Genomic DNA, 21,096 nt, shown 5'->3' on the forward strand with positions numbered 1-21,096 from the left:
TATTAAGAAATGAAAGCATTGTGTGCATTTCAATCCACTGTGTGTGTACATATATATATATATATATATATATATATATATATATATATATATATATATATATAATCACCACCACTATTAAGGTTATGGTGGGTAAAAAAAGTGACTAAAACCCTCCACAGTAAAGCATAAAGCAACTGTAAATATTCCTGTATATTCATTTGCATGTCTTAGACCTGTCTAAGACATGCAAATGAATATACAGGAATATTTACAGTTGCTGTATATATATATATATATATGTAGCCAGGTCCCCCCTCGCGCACTCACCCCCTCCTTCCCCGTTGCGAGCGCGCGGTGTGGATGTGCGGCCGGTTGCCATGACGCGATCGGGTGGTTACTATGGTGCGGTCGGGCGGTTGCCGAGGCCGCGATCGCGTTGCTGGGGTCCCCGGCGGCCGGTGAGCAGGGCGCCGCCATGTTAGGGCAGTTGCGCATGCGCAGTGGCAGAGCACAGCGCGGGAGGCCCCAGATAGCTCGCGCATGCGCGAGATGAGTCTGCCAGCCTCAAGGGTGCATGGGGCAGAGACACCTGACGCCAGGGAGCCAATAGGGCTGAGGGATTTGCCTGGGAATAGATAGATACATTTCGCGGGGTTTTGCAGCCACGCAGGCAGTCAGGATCCGGACCAGCTAGGGGTAAGAGGTGGATGCAGGGGTCAGTGACCCTCTGCATTAGGCCAGCAGCCCCCAAGGTCCCAGTTAGGTCCTGAGCCACCTAGTAGCTTGTGGAGCTTAGGGACAGGCCCTAGATAGGGACACTGCCCCATTAATTGGTAGCTTAGTCAGGGACACAGTGCTGAACCCGTGCGGCCCTGAGAGGTGGGTTCTGGGCTCAGAACACCACCGCCTACCCTGGGACTAAGGTGATATTATCCGCGCTGGAATTCACCCAACGCGGTGTGGAGGACAACGTTGGATCGGGCGGATCTCCAGTGATATCGCGGTACCCGTGGCTGGAGCCCCGGGCAGGTAACCTACCATTCACGTGCACCAACAAGGCCTAATCACCAGACATAGTGGCTGCGCAGTCACACATATATAGACATTGGTGTTTGACATTTGGGAGTGCGAGACATTTGGGTGGGGGTTACTGGACACAGGGTGGGGTCATTCTGTGGGAGGTTAGCGTCCGCCGTGATGCAGAGTGGTTAGCGTCCGCCGTGGCGCAGAGTGGTTAGCGTCCGCCATGGCGCATAGTGGTTAGCGTCCTGTGTGACGCCACATGTGGCTCCTCTAGAGAGGAGTCATGGTTATGTGATGTGTGTGTTATTATATGTTTTGCTATGCAGTAAAGCCAGTCCTGTTTTATATTTGCTCGCTTTGTGTGGTTGTTTCCTGTGAGGGCCTCCTCCCACTCCGTTGGGATCCCTCCCAGGTGGAGGCGTTGCACCCAGAGATGTATAACATGCATGTACCCCAGGTTCCCCAAGCGGAGGCTTAGGCTCCTGAGAGCCACACAGGTTGCACAGCAGGTAGTAGCGGTTGTATTCATAGGGAATACCCGTTACATATATATATCTCAAACAAAACAAAAAGCAGAAACACATGCCCCATAGTGTATTACCGTTTAATACATGTATTAGGTTAATGAAAACCTTAAAAATGCGCACTCACAAACAAAGATGAAGAAAGATGAATAACGGTGAACACCTCGCCTTCATTCGTTTTTGTTCATCTTCCATAAGATCCTAAGAAGAGATGGGCGATTTTTGGGGGCGGATTTGGATCAGCAGCTGACAGGCCGGCCGGTTCCTTTGGTCTTCGGATTTCAGCAGATCCATCTCAAAAAGGGTGATTCGCGTTCTGTGGATTTTTTTATTATTATTACTAATACTTTCCGCCGATTCCGGAACCCGCGGACGGATTGTATCCAATAGCGGTTTTTGATTAATCTGCAGAGGATTAAAACCGACCACATCCGTTAGTGGATTTTACACCGCTCTTAAGAGATGTGTGCAGAGGTATGCAAATTGGAGACCGTTTTTAGGGTGAAATTAATATAAGGCTTTATTGCCTGTTCCTTTAAATAACACAGCAACACAAATATACATAAAACAACAAACACCTATCCCTGTGTAAGGGCTAACTCACTCCCCATTCCCTATCTTTAAGACTGGGAGGAAAAGCCCCTTACCAGCGTACTACCCCCAAAGTCTCAGTGGTACATTAAAGCAGGTGGCCCTTCAGGTCAGTGGTGTCCAGGTGTCTTGGTGTGTTGGAGGGTCCAGACTGGCAGGTTCTTGGGTCCTGTGTCCAGGAAAAGAGGTCTGGTCCCCTTCTGTCTTGTTTTCAATGCCCAGTCCTCTGGTGCACTCAAGACCTCTTTGCTCATGTCAGAACCCTTGTGTACTGAGGAAAATTTCTTTCCTGTGTCTCACATGACACTGTTTCACAGAGCTCTCATTAGGCAGGTGGAATCTGGTCAATTGCCTGGCTGCACTTAACCAGCTCCCTGCTGGATTTAGAGGCAGTTTCTTCAACAGGGATAAGTCCCTGTTACACCGCTGAATAGATTTTGAGGGGAAAATGGGAGAAAATCTGGGAAACTGTTTGGGGCGATTCTCCAATCTCGAATTCTAAAACTGAGGCACACCCAGAGGAACGCTGGTTCATTCGGGAGTTACTACCGTGAGTACTTCTGTGCTCCACATGGAGCAGGACTTTATATATTTTGCTTAAACATCAGATACTGGGCTAGTGTGGGTACAGTCTGTTGCTTACCTGTTAAAGTGGGGGTTCTTGGATTGGGAATTGGGGGTTAACCAGGGATGCATCGGTTTGCAGGGATTCTATTCAGTTTTTGCTCTTATCCTCCCCTCTCCGGGATTCAGGTTTGGCACAAAGGCTGTATTTATCCTACATGGGAATTGGCTATTCTCATATACTACGGACTATTGATATCTCCATTATGAAATGAGATTGTTTCACTGAAATATAAAGGATACAGGCAATCTATAAACATATTCATAATATTTCACTCCTGCCTCTGGGATTTTGGAAGCACCAATCAGGATTCTCCGTCTCTATATTTTGCATGTGTAACCCTTCTATGGTACCCCACCCAACATGAGATTGGGGGGTACACTCCTTCTGGTCACTCTGAGTGGTCTTGGTGCTGTGACCTGTTGGTAAACAGGAGGGCTGAGTGCTCCGCGGTGTTGTGGGGAGAACCCAGGACAGGGACAGGAGGTGTGGTGTGGGACAGGTTACCTTGTTCTCTCAGGGTGCACAGCGCCTCCAGCCAGCAGGGATCCCCTAGGGTCTCCAGAGGAGAGACCCCCACTGACACTCCATTCTCCATACACAGGAACAGGGACACATACAGCAGCTTCTTTTATGTGGATCTTTATTCAGCATAGATGTGCAGACAGCATACAGCAGACAGCATAGTGTAATCTCTGCCTCTCTGCTAAAGGCAGCTTAAATCCCTCCCCCCTTCCCACCCAGGTGGGCAAGAGGGGAAGACATCTTCTTGGCTTCTTATCTCTCTGCTCTCTCTCTAGACTCTCTGATCACTAACTGAATTTGGGAATATGTCTCAATTTTAATATCCTCAGGGAGTGTCTCCAACTCAAAGCTGGATACCGATTGGCTCACACACATCAGGGGGTGTTCCAACCCAAATCCACCCTTTGGATTAACACATTCAAATGTTGCTGAGGCCCGCCCCTGAATATTGCTACATACTCAGAGCTGAAATGCAAAACAGACCAACTGAAGGAATTAACCTTTCCACTGCCTGTTCTAACAGGACTGACAGAGGAAAGGCCCAGAAGAATACATAGCTGCCGAAGGCCAGGCTATATATGTATATTATGTTTATTTATTTATTTTATTTATTTATTTATTTATAAAATATTTTACCAGGAAGTAATACATTGAGAGTTACCTCTCGTTTTCAAGTATGTCCTGGGCACAGAGTAAAACAAAATAATACATGGTTACAAATACAGTTACATAAATGAACAGGGTATACATTATATACAAGACATTGCATGCACAGTTAAAGAAAATATATATTATGAGCGTATGAAACAGTTACAGACCAGATTAAAGTGTGAGACAGCCTTAGATTTGAAAGAACTTAAGCTGGGGGTGGATATGAGAGTCTCTGGTAGGTTGTTCCAGTTTTGGGGTGCACGGAAGGAGAAGGAGGAACGTCCGGATACTTTGTTGAGTCTTGGGACCATGAATAGTCTTTTGGAGTCTGATCTCAGGTGATAGGTACTGCATGTGGTAGGGGTGAGGAGATGGTTCAGGTAGCTGGGTAGCTTGCCCAGAAAGTATTTGAGGGTGAGACAGGAAAGGTGAACTTTGTGCCTAGACTCTAGTGATGACCAATCTAGTTCTTTGAGCATTTCGCAGTGATGTGTGTTGTAGTTGCATTGGAGAACAAAACGACAAATTGAATTGTAGAGGGTGTCAAGTTTGCTAAGGTGGGTTTGAGGAGCCGAGCCATATACTATGTCTCCATAGTCAATAATTGGCATTAGCATCTGCTGTGCAATACGCTTTCTGACCAGGAGACTTAGGGAGGATTTGTTCCTGTAAAGTACCCCTAGTTTGGCATAGGTCTTGGTTGTCAGGGTATCAATGTGCATCCCGAATGTTAAGTGGGAGTCAAACCATAAGCCCAGGTATTTAAAACTAGTGACAGGTGTTAGGGTGGTGGTAGCGTTGGTTCTAATCAGGAGCTCAGTCACTGGAAGCTTTACAAATTTAGTCTTGGTCCCAAATACCATTGTTACAGTCTTGTCAGTGTTTAAAAACAGTTTGTTTTGGGAAATCCAGTTTTCGAGTCTCAAAAAGTCAGACTGAAGTATGTGTTGAAGGTCAGAGAGGCTATGGCTGTGTGCATACAGGATTGTGTCATCTGCATACATGTGTATTGAGGCTTCCTTACAAGCTGTGGGAAGATCATTAATGAACACTGAGAAGAGTAGGGGCCCCAGAACAGAGCCTTGCGGTACACCACAGGTGATATCCAGGGGGTTGGAGTTAGAGCCTGAGATGGACACATGTTGGGATCTTCCTGATAGGTACGACTGAAACCAGTTTAAAGCATGTTTCCCTATTCCAGAGCTCTGGAGTTTGTAAGCAGGATAACATGATCAACTGTGTCAAAAGCCTTTGCAAAATCTAGGAATACTGCACCAGTGAGTTGTCCCCGTTCCATTCCACACTGGATTTCATTGCAAACTTTTAGCAGGGTAGTTACGGTGGAGTGTTTGGGACGAAACCCAGACTGGAATTGGCTATGGAAATTTGTCTTGGTGTAGAAATCGCTTAATTGGGAGTGGACACATTTTTCCATAACTTTGGATAGAATTGGGAGAAGTGAGATTGGCCTGTAGTTTGAGACAGTGTTTTTGTCCCCACTTTTGAAGATTGGGACAACTCTGGCAGTTTTCCAGGTCTTAGGGATATGGCCTGCAGACAGGATAGAGTTGACTATGGACGCAATTGGTTTGGCAATGGCTGGGGCACCAAGTCGTAGGAACCTAGATTGTAGTAAGTCGGGTCCACATTGGCTGCTTAGTTTTAGTTTGAGGAGCGCTTGTGTAATCTCCTCTTCAGATACTGGGCTAAATTGAAAATTGTGGGCAGTGTTGGGAGGGGGTGGGACTGTAGGGATACTCCCAGGATGAGATTCATGTTTGGGGTTTGTGCTGCGTTTCGCTAATAAGTTAGTGGCACACCCCACAAAGTAATCATTGAATGCATTTGCAATGTCAGTGGGGTTTGTCAGAGTAATATCCCCCTTAGTGATATTACTTGGTTGTTGATGGTTAGGAGCCTGGAATATATTGTTGATAACCTTCCAGAAGTTAGCTGGGTTTGATGTATTTTGGTGGAGATTGTCAGAGTAATATTGTGCTTTTGCATACCTTGTTTGCCTTGTGCACACGTTCCGCAGGCATCTGTAGTGATTGAGATCCTTGGTAGTGCCAGTTACTTTGTAGCTTTTCCACAAGGCATCCCTGAACTGGTAGAGTGCTATAAGGTCAGGTGTAACCCATGGAAGGTGGGCACCCCGTACCCTTATTCTGCGTAGTGGAGCATGGGTATCGCAGAGTTTTAAGAACTCGGATTGGAAATAGTCGAGCGCAGAATCAGGGTCGGGAATTAAATCGATTCTGTGCCATGGGCAGTTGGTAAGGTCATCCAGAAACTGTTGTGGGTTAAAGATTTTAAATGTTCTAGTGAGGAGAACTTTAGGGCTTGAATGGGGCGGTTTAATTTTCCTTACACAGTACACTATTGCATGGTCACTGAAAATATCAGGAAGGATGCCAGAGGATTGGATTCTGCTGGGGTTTTAGGAGAGAATCCAGTCTAGCAAGGAATGGTTATGCGACTTCAGGTTTATTCGTGTGGGTTGGGAAATGAGTTGCGATAGGTTAAGTGACTTGAGTTGTATCTGGATTTTGTGGTTTTTAGGGTCAAGCCAATTGAAGTTGAAATCCCCTAGAACTAGCAGCTCACTCTTCTCATTCAGAGAGGAAATGGAGCCAAGAAATTGGGTGATATCAGTCAAGGATTGTAGAGGGGCTTTAGGGGGGCGGTAGATGCCAGCAAGCAAGATGGGTTTAGAAAAGGGGAGGCAGATTTTGCCAACTAGAGTTTCAAAAGAGGGTGGACTTGGTGGGCAATGTAACAGTGTAAATTGTAAGGTGTCTGCAATATAAAATAACATCCCTCCTCCTCTCTTTGACCTATCTCTCCTAAAAATGGAGTATCCCTGAATGGCGATATTTGCATCAGGGGTTTTAGAGGATAGCCATGTTTCTGTAAGAACGATGGCTTTGGGTTTATGCATAAGGCACCATGCCCTTAGTTCATCCAGTTTGGGCAGCAGGCTCCGGATGTTTATATGGGCGACAGATAGCCCTTTTTGGAATTTAAAGGTGGAATTCTCAGGGGCATGGGACAGAGCTGAAATGGGAGGACCTGGGTTAGGTTCAATATCACCTGCTAAAGAGAGTAATAGTATGAGTAGAAATTTGGGTAGTTGTTTGTGAGTTGTAAATTTGTGGTGTTTGCCATTAGAGTGAGCAGTGGTTGGTGTGCTGCTTTTTAGAGTTCTCCACCAACATTCAGTAGATAGTGCAAGGCTTTTGAGTAGTCCAGGGTGTATGGTGATGTTGGGTGTGGGCCAGGATGGAGGAGTTTGTAGTGGATAGAGGGAGTAAGATCTCCATGAGGCCAGGAGAGAGAAAAAAGTTAAAAGACATAGCAGGTTCATGATGCCAGAGGTAGGCAGTGCTGCAAGGAGCTGTTGTGAGCAGAGTGAGTGTGTGCAGACTAAACAGCAGGGGTGAGCCTGTACCTTGTCAAGTGTTTTGCTGCATTGCAATGCTAGGGTCAATTCAGGGTTTAAGTGTTTTATGCATTCAGTTTTGGGAGAGGCTGCAGTGAAAGATGTTGTAAAGGGGTGGGGGTTAAACTATGCAGGCTAACAAGCTTGGGATCATAGTGTGATCTGAATAGCTTACCGTTTGTTGTCTTGAGTAAAAGTGTGTGCAGTAGATGCAGTCTAAGAGGAGAGGGAATCCTATATTTACCCAAGGTAGGTAGTCACTGGGAAAGAGCTGTACATAATAGTATAGTTTAGATAGTATAGTTTAGACTAAAAATATATTAAGTATTAGCTTAATTTAGCTACCAATATGAAACAGAAATACTTGAGTATAATATAAAGGTGAATAGCAGTCAAAGGCTCCTTTTTCATTACTGAAGGCTTTTTGCTCCATATACTTTAACTGTACAGCAGCAGTGTCTGGTTTATCATTAGAATACCAATTTTGGGGGATAGATTTGTTTCCTGTTCCACGATCAATAGCCGATCCTTATGCTCTATTTTGTCCTCTTTTTTCCCCAATCCTGATGGGGGCTGCAGGGCTCGTCACCTGGGACCACATTCAAGGAGTTGGCTACTCCACAAACACAGAGACAGACAGTCTAGAGAGAGGAACGCACTCACAGACTGAGAGACATCCAGGCACTGAGGTCACATAATATACAACAGGGGGGCTCAACTCCAGTCCTCAAGACCCCCTAAGAGGTCATGTTTTAAGTATATCCCTGCTTCAGCACAGGTGGCTCAATCAGAGCCTCAGTCAAAGACTGATTGAGCCACCTGTGCTGAAGCCAGGAATGATTGAGCCATCTGTGCTGAAGCTGGGATTTCCTTAAAACCTGACCTGTTGGGGGGATTTGAAGACTGGAGTTGAACACGCGTGATATGCAGCATTGTGAAGTGAGCTGATGCCACACTCTGCACATTAGTAATACACACTCAAGTCAATAAAATGCATTGTTAACTGTGTATTGTCCCACTTTTCACTATTTGGAAAGGGAGGGGGTGAGAAACAAACCGGAACAAAAAGGGGACAAATAGAGCTAGAGTAAAGTAGACACACAAAGATGGAAGAAAAGCAAAAGGCACGCAGACAATGGCCTCTTCTCTGTGTCAGGGAAGCTGAAAACCCCTTTCAAATCACACAGCATATTGCATAGAGGCAGACACACAGTGAGAATATTATGCTGCTGTGTGATACCGTTATTTCCCAACTGGGGAAGAGTTTAGCTCCATTCAAATCCATTGGGCTCAAATCTTCCCCAGGTAACAATATAACAGTCCTTCATCGGGTATCACAGCCAAAGATGATGAAAAACCTGAAATCAGATTTCTCTGGGACATTGCATCGGCCGGACACTTCAGCAGCAATAAAATAAGACACCCTGCTTCCGGAGATACTTGCTTCCGTAGGGGGTGCCGGTAGCTGCTCTGGCTCAATAGTAGGGATCACACAATGGCCGCTTTTTAAAGCTCACACTTTCCTGTGGGCCAATAGGGAGCTGTGATGTCATCGGTGCGGCTTCCTATTGGCCCACGTGATGCGGGAGCTTTAAAAAAGCAGAGAGATACCAGAACCCCCCCCCCCCTACGAAGGTTTGAATCTCCAGAAGCAGGGGGTCACCAGAACGGAAATTATTGGGGTTTATTAGCCACTTGGATTTCCCCTTTAAAAAGGTACACTTTCCATAATCCCATGATATGAATGTGATATGAAGGCTGCCTTAATACGCTAGGTGGTGCCAACATGCGTGTGTCTTATTATATGTGCACATAACAATATAAAATTTGACAGCAGCAAAGAACACTTTGGCCCATCTAGTCTGCCCATTTCCCTCTTTATTGTAAACCCCCAGACCCTATTTGATCCTTGGCATATTTAGAATAGCCTTATGTGGACCCCAAACATTTTTTAATTCCCTTACTACCACCTCTGCTGGGAGGCGATTCCATGAATCCACCACATTCCCCATAAAGTACTTCCTTTCACTTTCCCCGAGCCTCCCCCGCTCCAGTTTCACAGCTCGACCTCGCGATCTAGCTCTTCTCTTCCTCTGCTTCCCTTCTGTACTTTGCTGATATTCCCTTATCTACTGTATTTGAACGTTTCTAAACAACAAAAAGAGATGTATCATGAAGCCTTTGGACTAATTTAACTATCCATCATTGCTAGTAGTCCATAAGACGTTAATCGAAATAAAAGATTAGTGCACGGTATAATAATCAGATATATATATATTAGTGAAAGCAAAAATACATCCAGAAACCCAACGTTTCGGTCCTACAGAATGGGACCTCCCTCATTTGTATCCCCCTGAGGAAGGTCCCATTCTGTAGGACCGAAACTTTGGGTTTCTGGATGTATTTTTGCTTTCACTAATACACTTTGATTTTCAACATTGAGTGCTGTCTCTTGTTTACCAATCCTTGGAACGGTAACGTATAAATATATATATATATATATATATATATATATATATATATATATATATATATATATATATATATATATATAATTAATTACCACCTGCTATCAAGGACAGTGTAACTGTCAGTGTTGAGGAATTCAAAACGTTACTCACTTGAGGCTTTATCGGGATATACATGCTATATTGATATATATGTTATGCTCTTTGCTGGTATATTTGTTCTATCTTAGTCTGGATCATGTTCTTTCCACACACACATGCTGTATACCGGTACTTCTGAATAATTGTGGCATTCTGGGCCAGTGAGTGGGCCATATAGAGCCATATTTACCAAGCAGTGTTCCACCATAGGGCAGCTTACAGCTCATTCACGCTAAAGATTTCACTGGCATCGATAAGTAACAGTAATGATATTGATGCTAAAACATTCTCAAGTCACTTCATCACCTTGTAACCACGTACTGAAAGTTAGATGGCAAGCTCTTTGTAACAGGGATTCAATTCTGGGTGTATAATCACAGGTCGAACTGTGATGGTAATAGGAGGTCTCAGGACCCCTACCCTTTTAATTAATCAATCCACAGTTCCAATACTTGTTATAAACGTACAGCTCTACTACTTGGAAAACGTGGGTTCTTTTGATAAAGATTCTCACTGTTTCTTTTAATGTAGATAACGATCACTGAGGACTGGCGTTGGCCACTGAGGACTGGAGTTGGCCATTGAGGACTGGTGTTGGCCATTGAGGACTGGAGTTGGCCATTGAGGACTGGCGTTGGCCATTGAGGACTGGAGTTGGCCATTGAGGACTGAAGTTGGCCATTGAGGACTGGAGTTAGCCATTGGGGACTGGAGTTGGCCATTGGGGACTGGAGTTGGCCATTGGGGACTGGAGTTGGCCATTGAGGACTGGAGTTGGCCATTGAGGACTGGAGTTGGCCATTTCTGTTCTAGTTGAAACATTATACTGAAAAAAAAAAAACCTTTTCTACTTTCATAAAGTGCTGTTTTCTGTGAAAATTACTGTTTGTGATCCAGAAAAACAATTGGAGATAATAAAAGAGATGGCTGATAAAATTGTTTTTCTTTGTACTAGTCAAAGACGGTTACCGTGGTAACTCTTTGTGTATATTTTCCCATTGCTGAAGAATGCCACATATATATAACGAGTATCCAAGCCTTGGGTATAGCTATTATGATACGTACTTTATTCTGCATTAGAGGCACACATCTAAAAAACACTGCACATTTTGGAAACATAACAGTAATAATAATAATTGTACAGGTCAAAGAGAATGTAAAATTACAACAGATTTTTTTTTTTTCATGTTGCAATAAATCAATCAAATGCAAATTTGGTTCATCACATCTGTCTATCGCTGGGCTACACCAAGTACAGATGCGAGGTCTCCCTACTAAATCTGTCGTTGACTTGAAGAGAAGTTAACACCGTATCGGGGGGGGGGGGGCGCTTTGTAAATCTCTCCCTATAAACCTTATTCGATTTGCATTTTCCTTGTGCTTATCCCAAGCCTTTCTAATGCATTTGCCCCACTACCTATGTAGGGAGACAGCTAAGTGCATCCACTACTCTTGCTTTTTACCTCTGGCTCCTGGGCAGCACGGGCGCTTTTCATATAGGTAAAATGGGGAGTGGGAAGGGGTCCCCTCTTGGCTTCAAGTAACCATAGTGCAGAAATAACCAGAACTGTGACATCCGATAGTAGATTTGTTTCATTATGGAGAAACATGTATTTCAATCCATGTTAGCTCCTCCTCCTCCTGCTTTATTTGTTATGCGCTGGTAACGTTACCGTGGCACATCTACCTCCGCTCTCTGTCTAAAACATCACATACCATACGCTACTATTTAAATATAATGATTGGAAATCTGGGTTCTACTTTCGGACGCCTACAAGACCCGCTCAGCCCCACTAAAAGTTTCCATTGCTACAATAAAACGGTATTGGCGTCACCGTCCGGCCATTTTGGATTATTTTCTGCAGTGATGGGCGACCTACTCGCTGCAATTTTTCTCTGGCAGAAAATGGGTTAAGTGGGTGTCCAAAGGCCCCTAAAAATTCCTGGATTGATAAAGTTATGAGAATCGGCCTGGATTTGCTTGTAGCCCTATGGATTTTTGGCATAGCAGTATGTAAGATGAATGCAAAGAGAAAACCACATAGACTCAGCTAGAAAGTGGCTTAAAACGTTTCTGCCAAATAAACGTGTGTTCTATGTGTAAGGTGTGTATAGGATACTATGGTTACATTATAAGAATGGCATGAATCATCACAGGACATGCTGGAATATGGATATCCCAATGGTCCTGTGGTTACCAGATTCTGCTTGTGCAATGGAGCACATCATATATATTCATTATCACAACTACATCAGGGGAATGGTAAGGTCAAAACAGAAGAAAAAACAGCGCAAAAAAAACCCATAGTGTAGTATATTAAAAATCAATTTATAGGATAAAAGGTGAGTATTGCACGTACATCAATATAAAAATTACACAGCATAACATGTTAGGGACATGTTACCACTCGGCGGGGACAGCAGGGCACGAGCAGACGTACAGCTGGAACGTCCTTCCTCTGGTCGCTGGTATCCAGGATCGGAAAGTTCAACTCTGCTTGAGAAGCCTTCCTGTACACTGAAGATACTCCAGCCGTCAGTTCAGAGGGGGTGATCTCCTGATCAGTTCCGGGTTAGTCCGCGTGTGGGTGTGACGTCATCAAGTGGCGTCCCTCTGCCGGTCGCGTCTCACCACACTGGGTAGTATGTCGAGTTAGCAAAAGTCCCGAACAAAGCTTGTGCAATAAATTTAAGCCACAATGGGAAACGAATAAGAAAATAAAGGAACGCGCCCTCTCCTACGTCTATGTGTAAGGTGTGTATAGGATACTATGGTTACATTATAAGAATGGCATGAATCATCACAGGACATGCTGGAATATGGATATCCCAATGGCCCTGTGGTTACCAGATTCTGCTTGTGCAATGGAGCACATCATATATATTCATTATCACAACTACATCAGGGGAATGGTAAGGTCAACCTGAAATGTGCTTTGATATTAGACACACAATGTTAATATTAGAGTCTCCAATGTGTCAGGCTGACATGCTGGTGTTTTAATATTAAATTACAAATCATATCAGAACCCCAGCACTGGAACCCGGCAGCAATTCTAATTCTATTCACTCGGAATAATATCGGATTAAGTGAAATGCACCTGTCTGTAATATGATTTGCGCACTTTCAATGTGTTGATCATATTTGGGGTCAACCTTCAACTCTCCCTATAAATACGTTTGTATAAACGGCTTTCATTTTCCCAATGTTATTTCACTAGTTAATCTTTTCTATAATACCACAATGTAACCCTAAGGAGTTTATATCAATGTCTCTTATCTTGGCTTTCTCAGAGTTGATTACCTTGTCAGGGTGCTGGACGCGTGTGGCTGGGCGGTGATATAGCAATGATGGGAGACAGGAACATTCAACGGCAGTTTTATTGTTACAGCAATATACTATATACATTGATCTTTGTATGGACATAACTGCATTCTCCCTTGTGCTGTCTAAGGCCGTGCTTATAGTGTCGGCGCCGGCGACGTGAATACACCCGAAAACAAACGCATTGCCGCCGCGTGCGCTTATAGTGCACGCAACGGCGACAAGCAACGGAGCGACGTCGCCGGCAAAATTGTATTTTTCAAGGGCCGTCGCGTCACGTGACGGCCCTTGAACAAATCAAATTGCGGGAATCCCGCTATGCGGCCGACCAGTCTTCCTGATCTCAGTCCGCTAGGGAGGATCTGAGGCCTGATCCCCTTTGGAACTTAAGGAAGCCCTCTTCTGGGTGGCTTTGATACAGCTCCATCTTGTAAGGGCCCATATCGGGCCTGGTGCTACTCTCCCTCTGTCTGTGACACGTGTCCCTCCCTCAGGAACGACATACCACCTTGTGATAATCTGGAGTGAGGCCAGCTATGGGCCCTCTGACAGGGCTGGTCCAACTATGCCTTGGGACTACTGCCTGTTGAGCCCCCTCTGGGCATTGGCGGCATCTTCTTGAACCGTTAGATTGGAGGGGAGCCGTCTCTCTGGGATGCTGCCTAAACAGGGTACTGTCCCTAACTGTATAACATAAAGGGGATCCATACCGTAAACTCTTTCTCTCTCTCGTCACTGTATCCAGGCAGAAGTGAGTGGGGCTTAACTTGTGCTGAGTCACCCCAGCTCCATGTGATGGGAAAGGGGCGTTACTCTGTGTGCCCACACACTTAATCCCTTATGGCCATAGTAATCCCAAAGCAATATTTCACTATATTATTTTAAAAATGTCAATGTTGACAGCTTGTACATATCTAGTGTTCACAGATCTGTATAAAATGTTTCTCAAAAGTTAACCCTTTTACTGCTAGAAACGTCGGTAATACATTGATTTTTAGCACCAGTGGCCTAATTGATTTTAGTGTAATGATACTAATAAAAATGGCATTTCTGGCATTTGTGCTCGAACGTAAAAATACTGTATACAAAAATAAATTTGACGGATATGGTTCTGGTTACGTAGACTCACAATTATATCCACGCAGCTGAGCAGAACAGGGGACATCCGCTAATAAGATCATACTACAGGGTTTGGTGACTATGAAAAGTCAACCTCTACTGTCCAATTTCCTAAGTCAATTACTATAGGTACGTACAGGCGGTCCTCGGTTATCCAATGGAATCCGGTCTGGGAGTAGCGTTGGATAGTGAAACCGCTGTAAAGTGAGTCCCATGTTAATCAGTAAACCAAAAAGAACGATTCCTGCGCTCCTACCAATTAGGCTAAGATAAAATAATATTCTCATGAAAAAGGGTATTTGGCTAAACCCTTTGGCCAAAGCATTTGTAAGCCTGCATGCCACGTCAAGGCATACCCGTTAATGCAGGTACCTACACTATATATACATGTAATAGTTGTCCCATTGACTAGTGAAAAAAGTGTAAAAGCCCTGGTGGGGTTAAATAAAGCATGAGCTTATGTGAGTAGTGCAATTAAAATCTGGCCAAAGCCAGTATCTTGTTACCTTTACTATAGAGGCAAACTGGGTGCACAAATTCCCTGGTGTGAATATAATAAAACTTACACATATAGATCTCTCTGTCAGCCTTATACATTCACCCACCCTCCTATAATAAAGGTAACTATGATACTGGCTTTAGCCAGATTTGGCAGGAGCGCAGGAATCGTTCTTTTTGTTTTTCTATATGTAAGGCCGATCTTTTTACCAGCAGCAAACTTCTATAGGGAGGAGCGCGGCATTATGTACAGTTTCTCCCATGTTAATCAGGGGCGGTGAGCGTGGAATAACACATCCTGGCATCGTTGTAAAGTGAAACGTTGGGTAGCGAGGACTACCTGTACTGTTGTTTTTATTGCAGTTCAAACTGACAGATGCATACTGTAAGTAATCCGGGAATCTTCATCAATGAAAATAAACTGAGACATGCATTTGAATGTCTTCCACGGAACCCCGAAACTGCCGTACCAGCATTGTTATGTCAGTGATTATTCTCATTCATTCTGAACCATGGTATATAGCTGAAGTTTTTCACCGGCTGTATTATACAATCTGCACAAATTAAATAAATTATGGTGGGTAAAAAAGAAAGTGACAAAAACCCCTCCACCGTACAGTGTACAGCAAATAAAATATCACTTGTGAGCACATTCACATGTCTGACAGGTCTGCAGCGCTGCCTTTCACCATTAACGCCTAGCATACAGTGCTTCCACTGCAGCCAGGGATTCTGGGAAATAACATGCAAATGAGCACACTGTCATATTTCCCTTCAAATCCATTGTAACATGGACCCCTGTAAGCTTATGTCTGCGTATTACACAGCTTTTCAGCACAGCCTGGGTTACAGAAGTGGTGAGCCAGTAACCCTACTCACAGACGGCTTTTTTTTTAACCTTTTGGGTCTCATCGGTGTGAGGCTGGTTATACTGGCTTTGAAATGTGAAGCTGGGATATGTTTCAACCGCACTTTAAATAAACAATCTGCACAGCAGAGCCTAGGAAGTGCAGAAACAGAAAAGCAACTCAAACAGGGACCTGTCAACTCTCACTTATTCTCTATAAGTCTCACTGATTTTTAGCATTGACATGTTATAAACTTCAATGGAAACGCACTGATAGAAGTCAAAACCTTTCCCACGTACTCGCTATATGTTTATATAATCAGAAACAGGGCACACACAAAACAGAATATAAAATAAAGGTAAAGGGAGGATACATACTGTCCAAAAGACTTTTTAAAAAAAAGGAAAACAGGACAGGCACTCCTATATGCAAAAAAGGTGACATTTATTGACAACGTTTCGGCCCTCGCTGGGACCTTTCTCAAGAGCTCTTAGGCATATAGAGTGCCTGTCCTGTTCTTTGAGCATATAGGAGTGCCTGTCCTGTACAGGACAGGCACTCCTATATGCTCAAAGAACAGGACAGGCACTCTATATGCCTAAGAGCTCTTGTATGTGTGTGTATATATATATATATATGTATATATATACACACACATACATCTTTACTATATATTTGTGAAAGCGTCGTATGTGGCTATGTCTGTATGTGTCTCCCTGTGTCCCTCCCTGTGTCCCTAGCGGCAATCCCATTGGACCTTGGGCCAGGCCAATGAGATTGCTTCCTTGGCCCGCCCGCCCCCGCACACCTCTCATTGGCCTGAGGCGGAGTGACGGGCCAAAGGTCACACACACACACACACCCCCCGCTCACCCCCCCCGTTTACCCCCCGCCCCACCACCTCACACACACAGAGCACGCACTGTGTGGCTCTCCCCTCACACAGGCCGCTCCCCCCTCCCCCCCCCCCCACACACACAGAGCACGTACTGTGCGGCTCTCCCCTCACACAGGCCGCTCCCCGTCCCAGAGGCCGCTCCTCCGGCTGTCTCCGCCTCTCCCCGCGAAAGGCGCAGCACCTCCTCACCGGAGCGTCTCAGCCTCTCCGCTGAGGAGCCCGAGGTGGAGGAGGAGGGCAGACGGTACCCGTAGGAACAGGAGCGCGGCCGTGTGCAAGGTGAGGAAACGCAGGGGAATTACCGCGTCCCTGACTCCCCCTGCCCTTTGCCCCTCCCCCCCCCCCCTACCCTCCCTGCCCCCCCCTACCCTCCCTGCCCACCTGCCCCCCCTGCCCTTTGCCCCCTTCTCTCCCTCCCCTGCCCTCCCTCCCACTGCCCTTTGCCCCCTGCCCTCCCTCCCCCTGTCCTTTGCCCCCTGCCCTCCCTCCCCCTGCCCTTTGCCCCTTGCCCTCCCTTCCCCTGCCTTTTGCCCCCTGCCCTCCCTCCCCCTGCCCTTTGCCCCCTGCCCTCCCTCCCCCTGCCCTCCCTCCCCCTGCCCTTTGCCCCCTGTCACCCTGCCCCTCCCTGCCCTTTCCCCCCCCCCCCCGCCCCTCCCTGCCCTTTGCCCCCCCCCCACCCCTGCCCTTTGCCCCCCCACCCCCCCCTGCCCTTTGCCCCCCCCTGCCCCTCCCTGCCCCCTGCCCTCCCTCCCACTGCCCTTTGCCCCCTGCCCTCCCTCCCCCTGTCCTTTGCCCCCTGCCCTCCCTCCCCCTGCCCTTTGCCCCCTGCCACCCCGCCCCTCCCTGCCCTTTGGCCCCCCCCCGCCCCTCCCTGCCCTTTGGCCCCCCCCCGCCCCTCCCTGCCCTTTGCCCCCCCCGCCCCTCCCTGCCCTTTGCCCCCCCCCACCCCTCCCTGCCCTTTGGCCCCCCCCGCCCCTTCCTGCCCTTTGGCCCCCCCCTGCCCCTCCCTTCCCTTTGCCCCCCCCTGCTCCTCCCTGCCCTTTGCCCCCCCCGCCCCTCCCTGCCCTTTGCCCCCCCCCGCCCCTCCCTGCCCTTTGCCCCCCCCACCCCTCCCTGCCCTTTGATGCCCTTTGCCCCCCCCCACCCCTCCCTGCCCTTTGCCCCCCCCGCCCCTCCCTGCCCCCCCCCCACCCTGCCCTTTGCCCCCACCGCCCCTCCCTGCCCTTTGCCCCCCTCGCCCCTCCCTGCCCTTTGTCCCCCCACCCCTCCCTGCCCTTTGCCCCCCACCCCTCCCTGCCCTTTGCCCCCCTGCCCTTTGCCCTCCCCACCCTTCTACGCCCCTTGCCCCCCCCGCCCTTCAACGCCCCTTCCCCCCCCGCCCTTCCACTCCATGCCCCCTGCCCTTCCACGCCCGGGCAACGCCGGGTATATCAGCTAGTATATATATAAAAACTAAATCTCTTCACTCTCTTCTGCTAGTAAAACGAATGTATAATGATTTTTAAAATAGGCCACATATATTGAATCAGACTGTTCCGATGATAATCTTGCACTTTGACACAGAATTCATTCAGACTTTTATTGCAACACAAGAAATGTACACATTCAAAAAAGAAAGGAAATAAAACAGACTGGAGTCTGTGTATCAAGATGCAGACGACAGATTGCAATTTTCTCTTGCATCAATTTGTAATAAAGTTGCTCACCAGATTCCTTACATGTGGGGGCAATCACGTAGGAACGGAGGCTGACACCAATTCAGCACCACTTACAAAAACAGTGACATCCCATTATATTATTACATTCTTCCCCTAACACCCCTCAGACCCACTCCCCACATTTCTAAGTTCTCCATAACCCCACCCCCTACTGTCTGTAACATCTCCCTACATACCACTTAGATTGTAAGCTCTTCGGGACAGGAACTCTTTATCCGAATGTTACTTTTATGTATGAAGCGATTATTCCCATTAAATCACGTATATTACTGCTGTGTGATGGGGCTATATAAAGACATACATACATAAATCTTTGGTTCACACGAGTCGATCGTTTATTCATCGATACTAATTCATTTGCTGTGAAGCTGCCTTCCTCTTGCTTTAGCTCCACTGAAATGAATATTTGAATAGGACCTGAAAGGGGTAGCATGAAACTGACCATCTTAGAGCCATCTCAGGGCCAGATATTCAAAGCTCCTATGAAAAGTACAGTATGTGGCAGTGGCACTTCAATACTCACTATACAGGTAGTGTACGTAGATTCACCTCTGGTGCTCAAACCTCCAATGGTCCCTGCATCCCAAACCTGGGTCCAAGCAGTATGTCCACAAATTGAAGAGAAAGGGGGGGGGGGGGGGGGCATGCAAGGAATTCTGATGCAAATGTTGCTTTGTTTATTAAAGCACACTAAAAAGTCTCCTGAGGACATAGTCCCTTTTTCAGATATGTCCACCCAAAGCTATAGCCACGGCCAAGAAGGGGCAATGTCCCCGAAACATTATATATAACCACTCCAAGTATGCCTTAATAAACAGAGCAATTTGTGTGCGTACTAGAAGCTCCATTTAATGAGGGCTCGTAACGTCATGTAACCTAAAACAGGAACAGACGTTATGTTCCCGTTATGTACATGGTATCCTCAAAGATCATTACATGCAAAAATAACGCCCAAGCTACACCTCATTAGCACAGGCTTAAGCCAAGTTATTACAGCATAACATTGTGTCTTGGCATTACTCCTATCCAGACCCCAAAATAGGGCTTTATCTGAAGTTGAAAGGGAAATGATCCTGGGAAATGATGCTATGTGGAACTTTGGTGCTACACCCACCCCGACACTTGCAAAAACCCTGTATAATTGTCTCAGCGTTCCTGTGTTAACCTTAGCGGACTTTAGTCGATACCCACTGCTATGATAACACCTCATTTGCATCTCATTATCACTTACGCCCGTTATAGTTAAACCCCAGGCTCTTTGGGAGAGAAAACATGGCTTCAATGTATGGTATTGTCCTTTGAAAATACACGTTTTACTATTATGAAACTGTAAATGACTTAACGGAGTATTGAGCATCAGCCAAATAGTTACATGCAACACTTGAGACACAGCCCTGGTATGCTGAAGCCTTTCCCCACGGTAAGAGACAAGCTTCTTGGTTGAAACAAAGGAAAACATTCAAACTTACCCAAGTGTGTAAACAGGTTTTTGGCCACTTGCAGAAGAGCCTGTGTGAAAGAAAAGTGCAGGTCGTTGATTTTGGATTTGCTTTTTGTAAACACAGCTGTGTATTAAGTATGGACTGTCAGTTTTATATACAGCACACAAACGTTCTGGTTACAAAAATGTTAAATAAAGAAGTAGCAGAGTAGGCAACACTGCTAAGGGGAGAGGTGTCCCAACGGTCCCGAATTTAGTGTGAATATTCTAATGTTAAAAGCTTAATTTGGAACAGTAAAGAGTCCTGAATTTACATTCTGTCCTCATATCTGCGGCCAGTGGAGAGGTTCAGGGCAAGGAAAGGCGAGGAAGGCAGATCTAGAGAAAGGTTTTAAAGTAAGGATAGTAGGAAATCAAAGGCCCATAGTCACTACAGGGTGCTAACTCCCATTCAAATTAGCATAGGAGTGCACTGGACACAGCTGTGTTATTCCAAGCCTTACTGAGTGATGGACACGATCCGTAATCAATAATAACTCCCCCTACTTACCTTGCTTAAAAGTTGCTCACCCTAGCTAAGGAGCATTTAAAAAAAGCAGAATAGGACCTGGAAATAGCGTTCTGGAGGAATAGGACGTTTGATGGTAACCAACACGAAAACACCAACGGACATGAATTTTATGGTCTAACCTGCTCTTCCTACAGATGTAGCAAAGCCAACTGTCTCCATGCGACTGCAGGGGTCGCGGCACCGTAGGGTTAATGCTGCGGAGGGTCACATACGGAAGCATGGCTCCGCTCTCCCCCGCAGCGTGATTGGGGCAGACCCTGTATCCCCGGCGGAGCAGACTTTAGTTTTTTGGACAGCGGTACAGGAGACGGAGTTTTGCTACATCTGTATATATACACTCCCCAAATTGTTCACTTACACAACAGATGCTAATGGAATCGAAATCGATGTGAAGAATATTGATACAAGGAAGTATGTGTCAAATATATATTTGGCAGCATCAATTTAAGGGCCCTTTTAGTGCCCTGTTCTGACAATAAGGATTGCTGCCGTCATGGCTTTCTGTGCGACTTTTCCCACCGAGTCCGCCTTTATTTGTGTAATCACCTGTTCTGCGCAATAGACGGAAGCGACTGTGCAGTAACCCAATCTACGCATTGATTTTCACTAGAAGAAATCCAATGTCATTTTGATAGGAATTCATCTGGTTTGTTTTTAATTAGTATATCACATACAGAGCAACAGCAAACCTACGGGGTTATTAACT

The 21,096-nt window shown here is 46.0% G+C and overlaps 1 protein-coding gene across 1 annotated transcript in view; it reads right to left on the reverse strand.

Moving 5' to 3' along the window:
• Window positions 1-21,096, reverse strand: part of PDE2A (phosphodiesterase 2A) — an 818,679-nt gene that overhangs the window by 66,192 nt on the left and 731,391 nt on the right. Inside the window, exon 15 of the mRNA XM_075593270.1 lies at window positions 19,848-19,887. Within this exon, the coding sequence (XP_075449385.1) occupies window positions 19,848-19,887 (40 nt within the window). The remainder of the gene's footprint in view (window positions 1-19,847; window positions 19,888-21,096) is intronic.

Source organism: Ascaphus truei, chromosome 3 (genome assembly GCF_040206685.1).
Source record: "Ascaphus truei isolate aAscTru1 chromosome 3, aAscTru1.hap1, whole genome shotgun sequence".
Classification (NCBI taxonomy): Eukaryota; Metazoa; Chordata; class Amphibia; order Anura; family Ascaphidae; genus Ascaphus; species Ascaphus truei.